The following is a 22,910-nucleotide window of genomic DNA, read 5'->3' as shown; positions in this document are numbered from 1 at the left end:
ATCTGCCTATAATAGTAGAAACAGATATATCTAAAGAAGTAGTTACTGGCCTACTCTCTTAATAAGACCCGGAAATAGGCCTTTAATATCCTATAGCTTATTTTTCTAAAACTATACTTCTAGTAGAGCTTAATTACAATATATATAATAAGAAGATACTTGCTATAATATAAGTACTAGAGGAATAGAGAGCTAAGCTAGAGGGCCTTTAGAACGCTTCCTTTAAAGTCTACTCTAATTACTATACCTTAAAGTACTTTATAACTACTAAGAAGCTCTTTTCTCAATAAGCTAGATAGGCTGAGCTCTTATTCTGCTATTACTTTAAGCTTATATATTATTCTGGGAAATCGAATAAGCAAGCAGATACTTTATTATAAAAATAAGATGAAATAGATGCTTAGGGCTAGATTAAGAAGAAGCTATAAACTCAAGTACTTCTTTCTAAAGATAAGATTAATCCGGAGATTATCTATAACTTGTAGCTTATAGTAATACTCTATAAAGTCGGCTTATTTAATCCGGAATTTGGCCCTGAAAACCAAGTATATACTAAAGATTTTCCGGAGGAGAATACCCCTATTAGAGGTATAATTCCCCTGGAAGAAGGTATTCTCTTAAAAGCTTTACTAGTAGACTTCGCTATAGTAGCCTTTATAGAAGCACTATTAGAAGCTTCCGCCAAATATAGTAGTTTATAATTTATAGATAAGATCCTATAGAATAATTATATATTACCGGATCTAGAGGAGCTATATATACCAGCCCAAGCCGAAAGTAATATCTGGATACTATAAGACAGCCTTCTTTTACGCTATAGAAGACTCTATATTACGGAGGATAAAATAACCTCCGGACTATCTTTATAAACCGCCCTAATCTATAAAGTATATAATAAACCCCTTTCTGGATATCCTGGATATATAAAGCTCCGTTAGCTATTAAAGAAGTAATATTACTAGCCATCTATAGGTAAGAATATTAATTAATACTATAGTAATTACTACATTTATAGAAGATTATATATATCCAGAGATAAGAAGCCTGGTTTGCTTTATCTCCTTCCAGTTCCTGATTGCCCTTAGTAATATATTATAGTAGACTTTAAGAGCTATCCAGAAAGCAAATCGGATTATAATATAGTTACTATATTTATAGATTGCTTATTTAAGCGTCCAATTATAATTCCCGTACGAGATATAATTATAGCCAAGTAGCTAGTGCCTCTGTTTTTACTCTATATAATACGCTAAGTAGGTATTCCAGAAACAATTATATTAGATCGGGAACCCTAATTTATATCCGATTTTTAGAGTGAATTCTATACGAGAATCAGTATAAAGCTTAAGCTCTCGATAGCTAATTACCCCTAAACGGACGGATAAATAGAGATTATTAATTAGTACTTTAATTAGAGATTATATTTATATATTAACTACTACTAGAATAACTAGAATAAATGAATTACTATAATCAATTATTAATAAGCCTCCCTTTAGTACAAAACTATTAGCCAGTCCCTATTTATAACTAAAAAGGGCTATAAGCCTTATATCTCTCTAGACTAGAACTCCCTTATTAAAGCTAACTTACCTAAAGAGAAGCTAAATAGAGATAAAGCTAAAGTATTAGTAAATCGATTATATAAATTATAGTAACTTGCCTAAGGTAATATAGAGCAAGCTTAAGAATAATATATAGTATAGGCTAATAAATACCGCCGCCTAATCGATTTCAAAGTCGGGAATAAAGTATAGGTTACTATAAAGCACTAGAAATCCGATTATCCGAGCCAAAAGCTAGGGAACCAAATAGAAGGCCCGTTTGAGATTCTGGAATAGTATAGCTACTTATTTCTCCTAAAACTGCCGGAAACTATAAAGATATATCCAGTTTTTTATATAGAGAAGCTATAAAAAGACCCCCAGAATCCTCTGCCAGGTTAAGTAAATCCGGAACCGCCCCCGTTAATACTAGAGGATAGTAAATAAGAGTATAGTATTAAGCGGGTTATTATAGTCAAGCTAGTAAGAAATAAGCTAAAGTATAGAATTTATTAGATTAATTGGAATAAGGATCCAGTATAGTATCCAGCTTCGGTACTAAGTAATAGCCCTCTGGTTTTATAGAGTTTCTATAATAATAATATTAATATACTAGGACCTCTATAAAACCTATAATATTAGCTAGACTATATAAAAAATAATACTCGTCCAGAACTATATGGAAATAATAATAAACCCTCCTAAGTTATATAATAAAGGCGCCGGCCTTTTATATATAATATCTATATCCGAGATACTAGTTTACTTTAGGAAGAAAAATAATATAAAATTAGATGGATTAACGGCTTTTATAAAGCTCGGAAATAAGCTTATTTTAAAAGAAAGAATAATATTATAATTCAGCTTTTAATCTAGTTAGCTAATATAGTTGCCTATATTTTGTTGCCTTCTAGATATATATAATACGGCCGCCTCGCTAAAAAAGCATACTTGAAATGTACTAGAGATATTTAGAAGGCTAAGCCCCTTATAAACTAGTATACTATAGGGTATATATACTTCCTTATAGCCTCCTATATTCTAGTTTTCCCTTCCTTAGCTTTGAATCGTCTTTATAAGGGACCTTCTACCTTACTTTCCAAGCCCTAAATACCGTACCTATAATATTCTTCTTATTATTTAGATTACTTATTAAAAAGGCTATTTATAGTTATTTATAAAACTTGACTAGAAGCTTTACTTTTACTTATTAAATATATTAGTAAATCTAGTTTTTTATTTAATATAAAATAACTTACTATTATTTTTATTTTCTTTAAAAGTCTTAAAATCTATAAATTTATATAAATTTTAAAAATAAATATAATAATTACTTATAAAAATATATATTTATTAATTTATTTAAGTTTTATTATTATATATATTAATTAAATAAAAATTATATATAGATATAATAACTTATAAATAACCTCGAACTAAGTATCTTATAGTATATATATAAGTCTTTTTAGGATTCTCTTATATAGAATCTAAAGTCTTTCTTAAGTAGCTCTTTTTAAAGAGAGAAGCTTATTTATTAATAGGCTTTAACTTAAATTCAGAATAATTTTAAGTTAAGTTAAACTTAATTAAAGATCCTTAAGATATTTTCGAATATATTAAATATAATCGAATATATTTATAATAGAAAATATATTAATAGAAATAGTAATTAAGTTTTTATATATAAATAAAATATAGATAAGAAATAAAAATTAAGAAAATTAATATACTTTTATAGAAAGTTCTAATATTCTAAAGGCTTCTAAGTTCTTCTTCTAATTATCTAGAATCTACTTATTTCAAAGATTCTAGTTCTTTAACTTCTAATATTTAGTTCTAGAATTACTAATATTACTAAATAATTAAGTTAAAATAATTCTAGAAGAATTATTAAGCTTTAGTTTACTTATTAAGTATTACTATTTCTAATTAAGTAGTAAGATAGTACTAGATCGGAAGTACCCGGAGCCCTACCCGATTTGGTTAGCCGCTTATATATATATTATATATAATATTATTTATAAAGTATTTAAAGTATTTATAAATATTTATAATTACTTTAATTAGAATCTAATTAGAATATAATTAGTAAGAATATTTAATAAATAGATTAGATTACTGGCCGGTATTCTAATCTAATCTATTTATTTAATATATTAGCTAAGCCTAAAAGTTCTAATAAATAGTATAGATCTAAATACTAGTCTAAATATAAAACTAGTAATATACTAGGAAATAAAATAAAGGAAAATAAAAAGAAAATACTAACTAGAAAGACTTTAAAAACTAAAAAAAAGAAAACTAAGAAAAAGAAAACTAAGAAAAAGAAAACTAAGAAAAAGAAAACTAAGAAAAAGAAAACTAATAATATTAATAATATATTTAAATATTATACTTATAAAATATTAGCTAAATAGAAGCTAATATTTAGTTATTAGTATAATTATATCTTTAAGGAATTATATAATAGTATTCGAGAACTTATTTATAAATAAGAATATTATAGAATTATTAACGGATTTCTTAAAGCTTCCTATAAAATATATCTCTAGTAATTTACTAATATTCTTTTTATTTAGATAATTAATATTAAGCTTATAGATATCTTAAAGATAATTACTAAGATTTATAAAATTATTAAAAATAAAAAGTATATTTCTATTATTTAAATAAATAAGGAAATATAAGATTTCTTTTTAGAAAATAAAGAAATTATAAACTATAAATATAAGTATTAGATTTCTAATTAATTCTGTCCAAATTTATAGCTCTAATTTAATATTATAGTTTCTATTTCTAAATCTAGTATTTCTAATTTAAGTATAAATAGCTATATTTATAAGAGGAATTACTTAAAATAAACCAAGAAATTTAGTATTTAAGAGCTTTTAATAAAAGAAATAGAAATAATATAATTTTATTTCCGAAAGAATAAAGTATTAAAATATAAAGATCTAGATAATAGCTATTTTATTTTAGTCTCTTAATTCTTAATAGCGGATTCCTTAATATAGCTTGGATTTTATAAAGTATTAGCTAAATATTCTATTTATTTAGTTATTTACCCTTAGCTAGCCTAATACTATATTTCTAAAAATATTAATTACTATTAATATAAAGGAAATACTAATAATCTGGCTATTATTAAAGCTTTAAATAGAAAATTCTTTCTTAGAAAAGAAAATCGAAATATTAGCTATATTTTCTTTATAAATTATAAGAAGGCAGTTTTCTTTAGTAAAAAAGTCCTTAAAAGTATTAATTACTTCTTTATTTATAATAATTTTAACTTGAAAAATATAAAGAAATTAAATAAGTATTTAGTAAAGAAAATAAAAGAAAAGTATTTAAGTATAGTATATTTAACTAGATAAATAAATATCTTTAGCTAGATAATTTATAAGTCTGAAATTATAATTAAATAATAATTCTCGAATAAAATTATAATTAATAAATAGCTTAATAATAATCTACTATTTAAAAAGCCTTTTATTATAATTCTAATAAGCTTAGTTATTATTTAGGACAAAATATATAAGAATAACATCTCTTATAAAATTATTAAAGTTTTTTATTAAGAGCTTTCCCTTCTTATTAAAGGCTAATTTAAAAATACTAAAAGTAATATAAAATTCAAAGAAGCTATTTATTTAGAATATATTAATATAATTTATAATTTAATTTAATATAATAGGTTACCTTAGTATCTAGCTATAAAGGCTAAAATTAATTAATAATTAAAAATAAATATTAAATAATAAGAAGAACTATATTATATTTAATATAAAAATATAATTAAGCAAGTTCGGATTACCTTTAAGTAAGTTTAAGAATATAAAATAAGACTATATAAAGGTAATAGATTATATTTTTGGTATATTAAAGAGAAATTAGAAATACTAGTAAAAAAGAATTCTAATTATTTTATTATTTCGAACTCTAAATAGGGATTTTCTATTAGTTTTTAGTATTTAGGAAATAAATATAAATAAATAGAAAATTAAATATAATATAGTAAGCCGTATTCTATTAAAATCGCTTTATTTTAATAATTTTAATATTTTAGTTATATAATAAAAACTAGAGCCTTTTATATATAACTTATAAAAATTATAAAAAAAAGCTAGCTTTTCTATAATTCTAAATAATAATCTCTTTTTTATATTTAATTAATTGAGCTTTTATATGCTATTTATTATTTATACTTTACTATTTATACTTTTAATTTTATTATTTTGCTATTAAATCACGCTTTATATTCTAGTATACTTTATATGGGTTTTTGTTTTATTATAGTTTCTCTCTTATAATAGCTATTTTAATACTTAATTAATAATTATTAAATTTAGTATATTTATTATTTATTTATAAATAAAAATATTAAAGTATTATTTTTATAAATATAAATTAGCTTATTAAGAATTATTTATCTTAATAATCTTTATTAAAAGTTAGTTTAAAAAAATATTTAAATTTATTTATATAATACTTATAAATTTAATTTCCTTAAAATATTATTATAATTAAATTCTTATTAATAATATTAAATAATAAAGTCTTAAAAGTAATTATATATATTATTAATAATTATAATATTCTTAAAGAATTAAAAGAGCTTATTAATTTTTTAAAAATATTTAAATATTATTTTATATAATATAAATCTTTTTAACTTTTTTTAAAAAGTATTATAATTAAAATATTAAGAATTTAGTTTTAATATTTTAAATACTTTTAAAAGCAAAAGTAAAAATATTATAAAAGCCTTTTTTAATAAAATAAATAAGCTTTAAATAATATAATAATATATAAAAGATATAAATATAAATAAATCAAATATAATATAATATTTAAATCTTTTAAATATTATTTATAAATAAAGGATTTAAAATTAAGGAAATAAAAATAATATATAAAAATAATAACTTTATATATATATAAAAAGCTTATTATATATAGTATTTCTTAAGTTAGTTTTAAGAAAACTTAAAAAGTAAGTAAGTAAAAGTTAAATAATAATAAATATAAACTTATTATAAATATTTTTAAAAAATATATAAAATATAATATAAAAGAATTAAGATATTTAATATTATATAATTATATTATTACCTTTTTTTAAATAATTATAAATAAGTTTAATATTTATTATTACTTAATATTATATATTATTTAAAGTATATAATTAAGTATTTATTATTTTCTTAATTAAAAAATTAAAAAATTAGTACTTTTACTATTTTTACTTTTATTCTTTTATTAAAAATAATTTAAATAAAAAATATCTTATTAATTATTATAAATATATTTTATATTAAGGATTCAAAAATAATTAAAGAAATTTAGTATAAGAATATAAAGCTAAGAAATTATAAACTTATAAATAACTTAATATTTAATAATTTTATTATTTATAATAATTCTTATACTTTATTATAAAAGTAAATAATTAAATATTAAGGAAAAATATATTAAGAAATATTTGTAAAATTATTATTAACTTTATAAAAAGTATTAAAATAAAATAAAAATTAAGTAAAAACTTTATTATTTTAAATTTAGTTATAAAAGAATATAAAAGTAAAAATTAAAGAGCTTAAGAAAAGTTTAAAGAAGTATTTAAATATTAATATTATATATTATTAAAAGTTTAAAAGAATTAAGAATTAAGAGAAAATAAATCCTTATATATATATATATAGAAAATAAAATAATAATTTATATAATGCTTTATATTAATATATAGTTTATCTTAATTATAAAATATTAAAACTATAATAATAATAATAATAATAATAATAATAATAAGCTTTAATTAAATAAAAGTAAGTAAATTAATTACTTAATATAATTGCCCTAGGCAAATTTAAGCTTAGTACGCTTATTAATGAGTTAATTATATAAGTAAATAAGTGAGCTTAAGTATATTAGATTCCTTAGCTTTCTCACGCTTCACTCCTCCTTAGAACTAGTCAATATACTCAATTTGATCCTTATCACTTCGTACGCTATTGTGTGATATAACTCAAATACCATACGCCAAAAACCCGCGTCATTCGAAGCGTATTTCGAGGTGGCGCATTACCAGTCCCGAAGCAACCCCTTGAAGGCCGCTTTTACTAGTCTAGAACAGCATCTTCTTAGCGAAATCCACCCGGAAGTTGGAGCCACTGTTGTTGTTCCAGAATACCATCTCCTTGACCTTGTATCGGATGCAGAAGTACATGGCCTTGGACTCGAGGTTGGCCGGGTCGGGGGGGCTGATATTGAAAGTGAATCGATCCTGGTTTTGTTGGTTTTTAGAGACGTATTGAGCCGTAACATCGAAGTACGTTCCCCAGTTGTCGAAAGTATACCGGCAACTGACGTCCTTCTCGAATGCAAGATTGGCTACGGCGACCCATCCTATCAGCGATGTGTTGTCATTGGACAGCTGCATCTGTTCCAGTCGGACGTACTCGCCGGGGTGGGGTTTCACTGCTATTTTGCTCCAGTTAGATTTTGCCGCTATTGTAAGAGCCTCATGATAGTGCGCCGCCTCTCCAAAAATAACAGCCTGAGAATCCAACAGTATTTGAGGTGGATCGTCGGTGTTGTCCTTCAAGGGTCGGTGTGATCTCAAGATTTGTATGTTCAAGCAAGACGTCTTATCGCAGGCGTTACTGCAACACGACCGTTGCTTGACAGACCTCCATTCCAGTGAGCCAAGAGAGTATTTGCCATGCTCGTCGGATTTCCGCAAGATCTCCATGCATGGTTTGCTGGCAACCAACAGCCTAGCTTCAGGCTGGATGTTAACTAGTCCTGAGGGATTGGAATTCCGGGAAGGCCATATTACGCTCCCGAAACCACGGCCAAGAATGACTAGCGTTCCCTCAACGTTCTCCAGCTTCCACCAGGAGGTCTCAAAACCGTCGCGAGGCACTTCCTTTTGCCATACTTGACTGTTCCGACTCAGAAAATCGGCATAGTCCCAACCTCTAAGCCCCAGCTTCGGCAGAGGCCAGGGGCGCCAGCCCTTGGACTGAGCAATGATCGCATCTTTGATCGACCGAAAATCTCGTAAGAAGTCCTGTATGACATGCCCGAACTTCTTTTTCTCCTTCTCGTCCCACCACAACTCAATGTTGCAATTGTCCTCGTTCATGCAAACTGTGTGCGCTTCCAAACCACCATCAGGAGACGGCTTAGCGTATGGCAGTAATGGCCAATCTCCTGAAAGCCTCTTGAAACCAGTACGCCGCCTATTTTGAATCTCAGGATCTGATAGATATGCAAGGGTGATATGCAATACCAGGCTAATCTCTGACACTAACCAGGCAGATTTGGTTTCCGTATCATAGAGGAGCACGGGCTGACTTTTTGCCTTTTTCGCAAGTTCTTGTAATGTAGTACGACCTTCCAACGAAACCAGTAAGGTTTTTGTCAGCACATATTTGCCGCCGAAGGACAGTGAGAAAATGCTCTTGATGGAAAATCCCCCGCTGAATGTCCCTTCTTTTGCAAGCTCGATCCTTTCCGGTCCTGGGTTAAACCCGGAGCTTTCACATCGACCTGCCTTGGATTCAACGAGATCCTTGGTTCCCAGGTAGACCTCGGCTAGAGAGTAATGTCCAAGAAAGGTTCTGCGACTTGAGAGCTCCTCAAAATCCTGATTGGCAAGGACTGTAGTCGAACCAGAGTCGTGTTTCGCGTAGTCGTCATCGTCAACCTTGGCGCAGTGCCATTGTATGCTGTCCCTCAGAACTTTGGTCGGATACAACACGATTCCAGGTCCACCCAGCAGAGCTGCTCCCTCACCAATATCTATCTGGGTACGAATATCTGCGAGACCAACCATCAGATCAAACGGTATCTCCAACCCCATGCCTTCTTCCCGCGCTGATATGGGAAATCCGCACGCCAAAACAGCACCACGCAAGAGGTGATGCCAGCAAGTCGGATTCACTCCAGGGTCGACCGAATCTCGCATTAAGGTACTGCGGTCGTCAATCTTTTTCGATCGAATGTCAATCAATCCTGGATCGGCAATACGTAAGACGGCTGTTGATACCGTTAGGGCATTTCGCGTGGGAAGTGTGAATGCTGCCGTAAGCCAGGCAAGCTGCTGAACCAATCGACCAACTTCAAGCAGCGGGCCAGATATCGAGAAACAAGTATATTCAAGGCCTTCATGCTCCTTACTCTCAATGGAGAGATGCGTATTATCGTAGAGCTTGTCGGGATCTGTGAGAAGTTAGGTTTTGAACAGCTTTAAGTTGTAACTGACAAGAAGTCATTAGAACTTTGTATAAGACTCACCTCGGATTGTAGAGGCTCGCATAAATGCATCGAGACAATCAACGAGAGCTGACGAAAACCATATTTTCTTCATGAATTTCTCGCACGAGTCCATTTCCGCATGCGTTGGTGTGCCCGTGACGGTGACGACGTTGTGAAGCCTAGCGCCCTGGTCCAACTCCCGTTCATAGAACTTCATGATATCCCAATATACGTTGCATTTGCCTTCGAACATTGTTCCGCTTTTATCAGAGCTAGCAATCTTGATCATGCGGCAAACCGAATCAAGTGTCGGAACTAGTTCGAAGTCCAGCTCTTCGTAGCTTGCAGTGCCATATTCTGGTGCAGCTTGCACGGATGCATAAGATTTGACGTCAATTTCCTGTGCAGAAATCGAAGGCAGCAAGGATAAACCAGGGCTCTTAGGGGCCTGATATCTCTCGGGCACGTCCAGCCCGGGCTCATCGCCCACTGCCAGGAATTGCGCAGCGACGTCTTCAGACAAGCCTCCAATCAGCGTCAAGCTAGTCTCCTCCTTGGGAAGAGGGTAGACGCGAAGGTACGGCTTCAGAGCTTTGAATCCAGGGAAATTTTTCTAACGAGCTGTCAGCAGAATCGTTGTCAGTCAAAGACGAAGGCAGTTCATTACCTTAGCAGCCTCGTCGTCGTACTTGAGAGGCACGACGACCGATCCTCCCGGAACCCAGTTCGCTGGAGTCTGTATGCTGGTAGAGTCGCAGATTAGTGGAGAGCTTCGTTGACAAAATAACACAGGAAAGGAGACAGAATAGCCTACTCGGCGCGCGCGGCGGTCTGGAGACAGTCGACCACGCGGAGAACCTCGGCGGTGTTCAACCCGACAGCGGCCGGGTAGTTGAAGATCAGCCTTAGCTTTTTTTGGTCGTTAATAACGAAGATAGTGCGCGACCGGAAAGCGAGGCCCTCGCCAACGGCGTCATCAGCCTTCACTGCATCCGCATCCGACTCTTCAAGGCTGGCGGAAAATCTTGGTTAGCCGCGGAGTTCTTCCAAAGTATCTCTAGGTTGAGCTTGCGAACTCACACATTGAACGCCAAGGAGATTCTCCCATCACCATCGCTGATGATAGGAAACAGGAGAGGGATGCTACTGATCTCATTAACGTCTTTGACCCACTTCTCGTGAGGCTCGAACTGTCCTTTGTGGTTCAGAGTATTATTGGTAGAAAGGGCGAAGAGCTTCACGTGGCGCTGGGCAAACTCGGACTGGAGCTCCGTGAAGCTGACCAGCTCTGTAGTGGCAACTGGGGTAAAGTCTGAAACGCGAGACTCAATATTTTGCTCGGCGAAGAGGAGCTAGATGTCAATCCGGCAATGACGGGACTTACCATCGGGGAAGGCGAAGAGGATTGCCCAATAGCCCTATAGTAAATAGTCGGATTACTTTCGTCGCTGCTTTTCTCTGCTTTTCTCACCTGGATTTGCTCGTAGAAGTTGATTCTTCCCTAGAATTGACATTAGAAGTTGGACGTGCCTGGAAACGGCTGGACAATCTTGCCTGAGTCGTCTCGGCTTCGAAATTGGGAACAGTGCTTCCGACGCGGAATCTGTAGCATGTCAGCCGTAAAGTACTCGCGATCAAGCACATAATATGCATATTTTCATAAAACAGCGATCTAACCACAATCACAAGCCATGTCTTACAAGATACACGTGACGGTATCAGCTATTTCTAACTAGAAACGGACTTACGACGCGGTTGACGCTGGCGATAACTGGGCCATATTCAACTCATTGATTACCACAAGGTGGAATAGACAAGAGCGTGTTGATCGGTTAGTGTAGAGCGTTTCGATGAGTTGGGGCGGATGTCTGAGGAAGTGTCGCTGAGAGGCAGCCGCCACGTCACGCAGTTTGCCAAAGACTTTTTCTTAGCTCGCTAAATTATCCTATCCTATCTTTATACTCTAATCTACCCCGCACCTTACTGGGGCCGATAACGAGGTAGACGGGACCGCGACGACTCAACACCTCCTCGTGGTGCGGTCTGGTAACCTGTAGTAGCTGGTCCACCGATTACAGTCTCTTTGGAGAATACAGGGCTAGGATTGAGTCCCGACCTGGCAACAATGATCGAATCTCCTCCTCCTTCACCGCCGCCGCCGCTCTAACTCGCCGACTCCTCCCCTCGACGAGACACCGTGTCTCTTTTATCGATCAACCTCGACCTTAACCGCTCGCACGATTCTTTTCGACTTCGACTTCGCCAGTATATCGGGTCGTCCTCATTCCGCTCGTTCTACGAAGGATACCGACTATAGCGGGTGCTAATTACCATCCGTAGGAGTAAGGAGATATTTGGGATATACTCTTATATTCTTTTGGGTTTAGTACTTTACTAGTATAGGCTTGGCTTTGGGAGGTATACGATTCTTGATAGGATAAGGACTTGAGGACCAGACTCGGGAGGTATAATGCGAGGCTTAGAGGTAATATAAGAACGGTTCGAGGATTATATGGGTTATTTTGGCAAAATGGATCTATTCCTCTTTCTTTAAGTATTAGCGTTTTACGGCCAGGACCCTCCCTAGACATTAAACTATACAGGTTAGAGGAGCGTACTAGGATTGAGATCCAGAAGGGAGGTTCTTCGTGCTTTTCTCTGAGGTAAAGAAGCCTGGAGTCCTATAAAGATAGTCCGGCTAAGGTAGCTTGGGGCTATGGCCAGCTATTCTAGTATATAATTATTCCCTTCTAGTATAATCTCCCTAATTCAAATAATAATTAAATAACCTTAAGTATAATAACGAGGTAGAAAACAAACCCCGAAAATTGAAAATCAAAAATTAGAAATCGCAAAGTAAAGTAAAGTAAAGAAATTAATTAATTAAAATAGTATTACTAATTATTTTTAAAAAGTTAAAACTTCTTAGTATTAATTAATATCATATAATTAAATTCTCTTATTACTTTTAATAAAAATTAAGGTTTATTAAAATTAAAAAAAAAAATTAAATTCTAAGTACTTTACATATAACGTCGGGCGCACTTCGGGCATATATTCACTAAGCGAGTGCGCACTTCGCTTAATTTCTCCATACCTTAGGCAATGAAAACTTTAAAACTTTAAAACTTTAAAACTTAACTTTACAAATACTTATTATATAAATATAAGGCTAATTTAATTTAATTAAATACTAAACTACTAATATATTATTAAATAATAAAAGTTATAATTATTTTAAAAAAAAAACTAAGTGCAAGTATAAGGCAAGTAGTAAGTATATAAACAAAATTAAGCGAGATTTATTAATATAACTTTTATATAATTAAGTCTTATACTTTATATTACGAGACCGGATCTCTGGGCTTGGAAAGCAAGGTAGAATAGCTCTATTCCGAGGATTCTAAACTAAAGAGAGAAGCTCTTAAGTATAAGAGCTTTAATATTCTAAATACTAGCCCTAGCTATATGTATTATCGCAGTTATATAATACTAAATTTACTAGTAAAGCGGCTAAGTATAATACTTTATACTTTAATTTTTAATTTTTTTAAGTTTTTTTTAATAATATATTTAAGGCTTATAAAAATAGTCTTATATAATACAAAACTAATTAGTATAAGAGAGAAACTATAATAAAACAAAAACCCATATAAAGTATACTAGAGTATAAAATATAACTTAATAATAAAATAATAAGATTAAAGGTATAAATAGTAAAATATAAATAGTATATAGTATATAAAAGCTTAATTAATTAAATATAAAAAAGAAATTATTATCTAGAACTATAGAAAAGCTAGCTTTTTTATATAATTTCTATAAGTTATATATAAAAGGCTCTAGTCTTTATTATATAACTAAAATATTAAAACTATTAAAATAAAGTAATTTTAATAGAATATAGCTTGCTATACTATATCTAATCCCCTATTTATTTATACTTGTTTCCTAAATACTAAAAACTAATAGAAAATCCCTATTTAGAATCCGAAATAATAAAATAGTTAGAATTTTTCTTTACTAATATTTCTAATTTCTCTATAATATACTAAAAATATAATCTATTATTCTTAAATAGTTTTGTTTTATACTCTCGAACTTACTTAAAAATAATTCAAACCCGCTTAACTATATTCTTATACTAAATATAATATAGTTCTCCTTATTATTTAATATTTGCCTTTAATTATTAGTTAATTTCAGTCTTTATAGCTAGATACTAAGGTGGTTTATTATAGCAAATTATATTATAAATTATACTAATATATTCTAAATAAATAGCTTCTTCGAATTTTATATTACCCTTAATATTCTTAAATTAGTCTTTAATAAGAAAGGAAAGCTCTTAATAAGAAGCTTTAATAATTTTATAGGAGACTTTATTCTAAATAGTAATTAGGCTTACTAGAATTATAATAAAAGGCTTTTTAAATAATAGATTATTATTAAGCTATTCTTTAATTACTATTTTATTCGAGAATTATTATTTGACTATAATTTTAGACTTATAAATTATTTAGCTAATAGTATTTATTTATCTAATTAAATATTATATATTTAAATACTTTCTTTCTATATACTTAACTATATACTTATTTAATTCCTTTATATTTTCTAAGTCGAAATTATTATAAATAGAGAAATAATTAATACTCTTAAGAACTTTTTTACTAAAGGAAGCTATTTTCTTATAGTCTATAAAAAATATATAGCTAAGATTCCGATTTTCCTTACTAAAGAAAAACTTACTACTTAGAGCTTTAGTAATAGCCAAATTATTAATATTACCTTTATACTAATAGGAATTAATATTTCTAGAAATATAGTATTAGGCTAGCTAAAAGTAAATAATTAGATAAATAGAATATTTGGCTAATACTTTATAAAATTCAAGCTATATTAAGAAGTCTGCTATTAAGAGTTAAAAGGCTAAGGTAAAGTAACTATTATCTAGATTTCTATATTTTATTCTTTTATTCTTTTAAAAGTAAAATTATAGTATTTCTATTTTCTTTATTAAAAGCTCTCAGATACTAAGCTTTTTAGTTTATTTTAGATAATTCTTCTTATAAATATAGCTATTTATATTTAAATTAGAAATACTTAACTTAGGAATAGAAGCTATAATATTAAATTAAAGCTATAGATTCGGGCAGAATTAATTAGAAATCTAATACTTATATCTATAGTTTATAATTTCTTTATTCTCTAAAAAGAAATCCCGTATTTTTTTATTTATTTAAGTAATAGAAATATATTTCTTATTCTTAGTAACTTTATAGATCTTAGTAACTATTTTCAAGATATCTATAAGCTTAATATTAATTATTTAAATAAAGAAAGTATTAGTAAGTTACTAAAGATATATTTTATAGAAAGCTTTAAGAAATCTATTAGTAATTCCATAGTATTCTTATTTATAAATAAGTTCCAGAATATTATTATATAATTCCTTAAAAGTATAGTTATTCTAATAACTAAGTATTATTTTCTATTTAGCTAGTATTTTATAAATATAGTATTTAGGTATATTATTAATATTATTAATTTTCTTTTTTTTAGTTCTCGAAAGCTTTTTAGATAATATCTCTTCTTTACTTTTCTTTATTTTATTTCCTAATATATTACTAATTTTATATTTAGACTAGTATCTGGATCTGTACTATTTATTAGAAGTTTTAGGCTTAGCTTGTTTTTCTTTTTTACTAGGGGCTTAATTAGTTATATTAGTTCTATTAGTCTTACTAATAATACTAATAGTAGGCTTTATTAGATTAGTTTTAGTTTTACTAGTTAGATCTAATTAAGTTACTACTAAAATTATAATAGGGGCTTATTCTCTAGGCTTATTATAGAAGCCAGAAAAAGATTTATTATTATAATATCCCTTAATAAGAATTCCGGAAATATTAAAAGTATACTATTTAGCCTTACGAGCCTGCGACCATGGGTCTGTGCACACAGGCGCTTTTTCAGGCTTTACTCAACCAGCCCCCTAAATAACCCACCATGGCCCTGAACACACCCCACGGCTCAATTTTCAGCACGAGAAAGGCTATGAAATCCCTACGAAACATAAGGAGGCTATGCGCCAGCTTCGCTGGTTTGGAAAGGTCCCCGTTTGCGCCCTAATAGTATATACAAGCTCAGCGATACCACGGTCCGCAAGATCCTTAGCTACTCTTACCCAGAATGACGACGCCCTAATAAACTCATTTTAAAGCAAGAGCATTGGGTACAAGTACTTATGTAGCCGCATGGGTAGTCAACTCCTAATTAAACGCTACTTTAATACCTAACTTTCGTGCTTTTTTAATGAAAATGCCCTGTGCGTACAGACCCATGGTCGCAGGCTCGTTAAGATAATTAGCTAATAGTAGCTTAAAAACTAATTCTCTAGATTCCGAAATAGCTTTAGTATACTTGAGTGCCTTAGTAATATCTAATTTAGTAAATATACTAGTATTCTAATATTTCTTATTTTTAATATATTTTAAAGTAGCTTTATTAATTAACTAAATAGCCTTATATATTAAAGCTTTTATTTTAAAAAGAAAGTATAACTTCTTATAAATATTTTTACTAAGGTTATTATAGATATTATTAATATATTAGCTAAAAACTTTACTATATAATATAATTTTATTCTAATTCTTAATTTCCAGACTATTTACTATAGTTTTAATTTTATTAAGCTTTTCTTATTTGCCTTTAATAATGCCTTTAATAATATTCTCAAATTCCCTATTATTAGCTTAGTAGTTCTTTAGCTCCTCCTTAGTTAATTCTAGTCTAGTTTTATTTTTAATAAAGGTTTTCTATTTTAAAAGCTTATTATATATATTACTCAGCTTATTAAAAATGTTTATATTAAATTTAGTAATTATAGCTATCTTTTCTAGTATTAGTAGGCCTTTTATAATTGCCTAAATTCCCTTAATACTCTGAACTTTAATACTATTAATTTATAAGCTTTTAATAATATTATAGCTTATAAGAACTAACTACTATATTTTACTAAATTAAGAGATCTATTCTTTAGCTATTTTATTATTTTTAAAGGAGTTATATAGATATTATTAGTATAATAGTTATGGATTATAAGATTAAAGGTTTTCGAGATTATAAGAATTTCTTTTAAGTATTTCCTAAAATAAAGAATAAATTAGAATAAATTTGAATTATATAAAAATATTATATATATTTGAGTTTTCTTTTTTTCTAGTAAGAAAATAAAGCTAAAATAATAATATATATAATAGGGAAAGTAAATATAATAATTAAGTATATTTAAGATAATATAATTACAAATTAGAAATAATTATAAAAAGTAAAATATAGAATTAAGCTTCTATTATAGAAAGAAATACTAATATATATATTTAAGAAAATATAATCTAAGAAATAATTAAGACAGGTTAAACTAAATAGTAATAATAGAAAAATAAGAAAATAATATAATAGAAATATAAATATAGTAATAATATCTAAAGTATTAAAATATAAAATAAAAATAAATAAAAAATTATAATATAGATATATCTCGATTTTTTTATTTATTTGGAAATATTTCTATTAATTCAAAAAATAATATAAAGAAAGAGAAATAATATAGGAAATATATAAAAGATAAAATATATAAATATATTAAAAGTATTAGGAAATATATAAAAGATAAAATATATAAATATACTAAAAGTATTAGGAAAATATAAAATAAATATTAATAGAAAAGAAGCTAGAATAACGAAATTAAGAAATAATTTAAAATAAGGTATTATTTCTTCTAAAACTAAGCTATACTTATTCTAAAAGCTAATTATAATTATTTAATATTTATTTAAATTAATTTTATATAATAGAAAACTATTTAATTAATTAAAACTTTAAAATAGTATCTATATTAAAGAAAGTAATATTATAAGGTTTTAAGGCTATAAAAAAAAGAACTATAAAATAGTATAAATAGGGTTTATAATATTATTATTAAATTTAAAATAATTAATATGGAAATTAATATAATATATAAAAAATTCAGGTATTTCGAATTAGTATTAAAGATATAGGAATTAAAGATATTTTCTTAACTATTTAGATAATATTTAATAATAAAAATTAATAAATTATATTAGCTTTTTTAAAAAAAAATAGGTTTCTGGTAATAAAATAGTATTATAATTAGAGAATGGGTTTTATATAAAAGAAGTTCCCTTTATATAAAAATAGAAATATATAATATACTAATTAAGTTTTAGTATAAGTTTTAAAAATAGATTTTCTAATATAAAATAGGCTTTAAATAGGCAGATTCGATTTATCTAATATCTAAAAGATTCTTAGAATTATATATTATTAAGTATTTTCGGAAATAATTATTAGATTTAATAAGGTTTTTTCTTTCTCTTATAAGGCTTTTAGTTAAATATTCTATTTATATATAACTTCTAATTAGGAACTTTATTTAAATATTATAAATAAACTTATAATAGTAGTTTAAATTAAGGTTAAAATCTATAAATATTATAGTTAAGCTTTAAATTAGTATAAGCTATAAATATAATTAGTAAAAGGCAAGTAAAGTTCCTAAAAGGCTTTTAGATTAATTTTTTTTTCTAGAAATATATAAAAGGTCTTTTTTTCTCTCTAAATATTCTAATTATTTATATTATTAAAATATTTAGAAAAGAATAGTACTTTAAAACCAAGAGTTTATTAGATAGTTTCTTAATTTTTTATTTATTTTTATATTAAAATAAAAGCTTTATTTTTAATTTCTAAGGCTCTAATAATAGAATTTTTTATAAGAAATATTATTTAATAAAGTATATAGTAATAGTAATAACTAAATAATAATAAGAAATAAATAATAGTAAAACTTATTTAATTTCTAGAAAAGTAACTAATAATAATACTTTTTTAAAGGCTATAAATAATAATTAAAAGAAAGAAAATAAAAGATATATAAAGAATTAAAAGTAATAAGCTTTTTTTTTTAGATTAAGAAAAGCTTCTATTATTAGATACTTTTATCTAGTTTTCTATAAAAGAAATATATTTTACTTTCTCTAATTCCGATAATTCTAAAATATATATAATAATACTAGCAGCTTTCTTAATTTCCTAAATACTATTTTATTTATAGTATTTATAATTATTTCTTTTTCTAACTTTATATTTATTTTAATATATTTATTATTAACTTGGTTTTTAGAGAAAAACTAGAATTTATTTCTTTTAATAAATTATTTAAGTTAATTTCCGGTATATATTTTCTAAAATATAGTACTATTAAGCTTTTTTAGTATAGAATATTTCTTTAGTTAATTTGTATATTTTATTTTATATAAGTCTAGCTAGTAGTATAATAGCTTTATATTTCTTAATTTATTTTAATTTATTAATTTAATATTATATATAAGAACTAGATTCTTTTCGGAAATAGGCTTTAAATAAATCTAGTAAATAGTATTAAATTACTTCTTTTTCTTTTAGTATCTTTAGTTCTTTTTTATTATAACTTCTTTAATATCTTTATTTCTTATCTATATTTACTTTATATATATTTCTAGAAGTATTTCTCTATTATAGACTTTATTTTATCTAAGTATTTTTCAGGTTAGAAAGTATATTTTTATAAATAATATAGCTTTTTTATTATAAATTATATAAAAAAATAAAAATCTAGTTAATTTATATATAATAACTTAATTAGTAAATAGAATATATAATAATAAATCTATCTAGGGCTTTTTCCTATTTATTATAAGTATAATAAATACTTAAATAATTAGTTAATATTTCCTTTTAATTATACTATTTCTCTTGAAATTATAGGCCAAAATAATAATTCTATTAATCCCTAGTTTATTAAGTTCCTGAATTACTACTTCTTTAAATTCCAATCTATTATTTACTTTAAGTTACCTAAATAAACTATATCTATAAATAATTTCTTCCTAAATAAACTTAATAATCTTTTTACTAGTCGGGTTCTTTAAAGCTCTAACTTAATCTATTTTAAGAAATCGTTTCTAGTAATAACTAATAAGTTATATTTCTTATAATCTGGTAATTTAATTATATTAATTCTAATATAATAGAAAAGAAATATAGCTTTTATTAGATATAGAGCTTCTTCTTGTCTTTTTTTATTTTTATACTAATAGACTTTATAGATACTAATCTACTTTTATATATAGTTATAATAACTTTCCTAATAATAGTAACTAGCTACTAAATAAAAAGTATTTTCTTTTCTAATATATCTAACCTTATTATATAGCTCTTTAATAATAATTTCCTTTTATTTTTAATTATTAATAATAAGCCGAAATAGATATATTTTAGATATAACTTTTTATAATAATTAATTTCTTATACTATAATTTAAAGCTTTTTTATTTAATTTATAAAACTTGGCTCTTAATATTTCTTTTAGTCTAGAGAATATTATAAGGTATTATATAATATTCTAATACTATTCGAAATAGCTATTATCTAAGAAATCTAATAAAATAATTAGGTTATTAAGTAAAAGATAAGAGTTAGTATTATTATTTATTATTTTACTAGAAGTTATATATAAAAAACTAAAGCCTTTATTATATAATTTCCGGATATTATTATTTTTTAATATTACTAATATATTTCTAGATATAATAAGGCTTTAATTATTAATCTCTAGTAACTAGATACTATTATTCAAATATCTAGTAAAGGTTTTAGAAGTCTAATTTCTTAAAATAATATTATATAACTAAATAGAAACTGCTTTCTTTAATTAAACTTTCTATTTAATAGGTACTATTCTAACTATATTAAGTTCTATTACTAATTATTTATTAATATTTTCGTTATTTTTGGTATTATCTTTTTATTATAAGTATTTTAATAATCTATTAATAGTAATATACTTGGTTTCTTTAATATACTTGATTTTAAAGTTAAATAGTTGAATTTATACTAGCTAGTAAATAACTAGAGCTTTAGAAAGATTTATAGCCGCTTTATTTAATTATATAATAAGTATATTAGTATCTAGCTTAAAAATAAAATAAACTTTATATAGCCAGAATTATACTTTCTATAGATATTTTACTAGCCTTTAGTATTTTCTTTTAATAATATTATATTTCCGTTTAATATTATTTTAGACTTTAGACTTATATCGGGCAATTCTTTTTTTTCCTTTATTATTATATTAGCTAAGAGTTCTGCCCTATTTATCTAGGCTAGTATCTACTACTAATATAATTATTCTCTAATTTTTAATAGATTATAATATAACTTGTAAAGTATTAAAATAATAATAAGTTTTTTTTAAAGAATTTATATAGCTTATACTTATTTATTATTTCATTTTTATATTATATCTTTCCTTATTAAATAGTAAATGGATTTAGTAATAATTATAAAGCCTTTAATTTAAATATAGTAATAAATAATAATTCTAATAAATGCCTTATCTTTAGTTATATTATTATAATATTCTTATTTTAAGATCTTAATAATTTCTGAGCTTAAAGGGCTTCTTCTAAGTATTTTATAAATAAAGCTAATAATAACTATTCTATTATAATAGAACTATAATTTTTCTCTAATATTAGCTCTAGCTTATTTAATTTTATTTAAGATTATATTCAGATTTTAAAGATATTCAAATTTAAAACACCAAATTTCAGGTAAAATAAGCTATCTATTATAATTCATATAAGGTCTCTTTACTCTAATATTATTAATAAATAATATAGTAATTTTGAAAAATAGATTTTCTAGAATAATTATAATAACTTATATAAACTATATAATAGAATTAGTAGCTTTCTAAGATAATATAGTTATTCTTAATAGCCCTAAAGATATTATAAATATAATTAAATCTCTATTATAAACGTTTAGTATAAATTAATTATATTCGGAGAAAAAATTAATTAGAGAAATATAAATATATCTAGTAAATTCCTCCGAGATCTCATTAATAAATAGAGGTAAATTAATATCTTATAAGGTTACTGAATTTATTTTTATAGTAGTATTAATTAGTCTATAAGTTCTAGTAATCTTTTTAGTAACCAAGAACTATGGATTTCGGTAAGATTTATTATATTTCTTAAGAACTTTATAGTCTAGATATTCTAATAATATTTTTACTACTATTAGTACTAGAGCTTTAAAATATAGGAAATTCTTCTCTTACTAGGCTTTATATTTAATAGTCTTAATTAGAATAAATAGATTAATATTCTTATAGACTTTTCCTATTTCTTTCTAATTAAATATAATTATACTTTTTTAATTAATTATTAATTCTCGAAATATAGCTAGTTCTTTTTCCTAGAACTAGTTACTAATATCTAATTATTTAAGACATTTCGGAATAAGTTATAAACCTCTTAAAATAGCTATTATTCTTAGTAAAAAATAGTTCTTATATTTCCTAATATATTTCTATAGATATTCTCTAGCCTTAGATCTCTTAAATTAGTCCGGATATTTATTAGAGCCTTTTTTAATTCTATTATTAGTATTTACTAGTTAAATCTTTTTATTTTTTATTTTATATACTTTTATAACTAGAAATAAACTATAGTTATTATCTTTATTTTCAAGAGCTATAGCTATTTTCTCTAGTATTATTTTTGTCTGATTTCTAAAGTTTATAATCTTTCTATTTAGCTCTTTCTTATTTAGGTATAGAGAGTGCCTTTTTATCTAATATCCCGAAATATCTTTCTTAAACTCCTATATATTCCAGAGTTCTTTCTAATCTTGGGTTCTAGAATCTATAGTTTCGGAAATATATTCTCTTATTATTAGAAAATACTATTTTATCTTTTCTTTAGAAATATTTTTATTTAATATCCTTTTTGCCTTTTTTTCTATTAACTCCGGAACTACTCTTAATAATATTTTAACCAGAGCCTTTTCTATTTTAGTTTTTTTTTAAAAATATTATTAATTTCCTAAATTTCCAAACCTAAAATAAAAGATTTAGTAGGAAATCCCGGCATTTTTCTATTTCCTCTAATATTACTATTAGTTATAATACTAGGCTCTATTTTTCCTTTTTACCTTTAGTTTCCGGTTTCGTATTACTTA

At 26.2% G+C, this 22,910-nt stretch overlaps 2 protein-coding genes across 2 annotated transcripts; both read right to left on the bottom strand.

Moving 5' to 3' along the window:
• Nucleotides 1-7,406: 7,406 nt before the first annotated feature.
• On the bottom strand, nt 7,407-11,680 carry K444DRAFT_573275 (carbohydrate-binding module family 21 protein). The gene is made up of 9 exons (XM_024877396.1): nt 11,558-11,680; nt 11,364-11,412; nt 11,281-11,310; nt 11,194-11,227; nt 10,890-11,121; nt 10,624-10,821; nt 10,477-10,552; nt 9,849-10,422; nt 7,407-9,773 (listed from the first exon to the last, which is right to left on the bottom strand). The coding sequence occupies exons 1-9, from the start codon at nt 11,587-11,589 to the stop codon at nt 7,672-7,674; spliced, it is 3,327 nt and encodes a 1,108-aa protein (XP_024729362.1). The 5' UTR covers nt 11,590-11,680; the 3' UTR covers nt 7,407-7,671.
• A 154-nt stretch (nt 11,681-11,834) lies between these two features.
• Nucleotides 11,835-12,574, bottom strand: K444DRAFT_620103 (uncharacterized protein). The gene has a single exon (XM_024881638.1). It carries the CDS (start codon nt 12,398-12,400, stop codon nt 12,137-12,139), a length of 264 nt encoding a protein of 87 aa, XP_024729361.1. The 5' UTR covers nt 12,401-12,574; the 3' UTR covers nt 11,835-12,136.
• Between the last annotated feature and the right edge of the window lie 10,336 nt (nt 12,575-22,910).

This window comes from Hyaloscypha bicolor, assembly GCF_002865645.1.
Source record: "Hyaloscypha bicolor E unplaced genomic scaffold K444scaffold_175, whole genome shotgun sequence".
Lineage (NCBI taxonomy): Eukaryota > Fungi > Ascomycota > Leotiomycetes > Helotiales > Hyaloscyphaceae > Hyaloscypha > Hyaloscypha bicolor.
Note: the sequence above shows the minus strand (reverse complement) of the source record. Positions and strands in the feature narration are given on the sequence as shown.

What these genes read in the sequence shown, in the direction of transcription:
- K444DRAFT_620103 (XM_024881638.1), bottom strand. Translation starts at nt 12,400, where the DNA reads ATGTCTAGGGAGGGTCCTGGCCGTAAAACGCTAATACTTAAAGAAAGA.
- K444DRAFT_573275 (XM_024877396.1), bottom strand. Translation starts at nt 11,589, where the DNA reads ATGGCCCAGTTATCGCCAGCGTCAACCGCGTC. An exon ending in TCGCCAGCGTCAACCGCGTC is followed by an intron (nt 11,413 to 11,557) that starts GTAAGTCCGTTT and finishes GACATGCTACAG; the next exon opens with ATTCCGCGTCGGAAGCACTG. An exon ending in CAGACCGCCGCGCGCGCCGA is followed by an intron (nt 10,553 to 10,623) that starts GTAGGCTATTCT and finishes CGACTCTACCAG; the next exon opens with CATACAGACTCCAGCGAACT.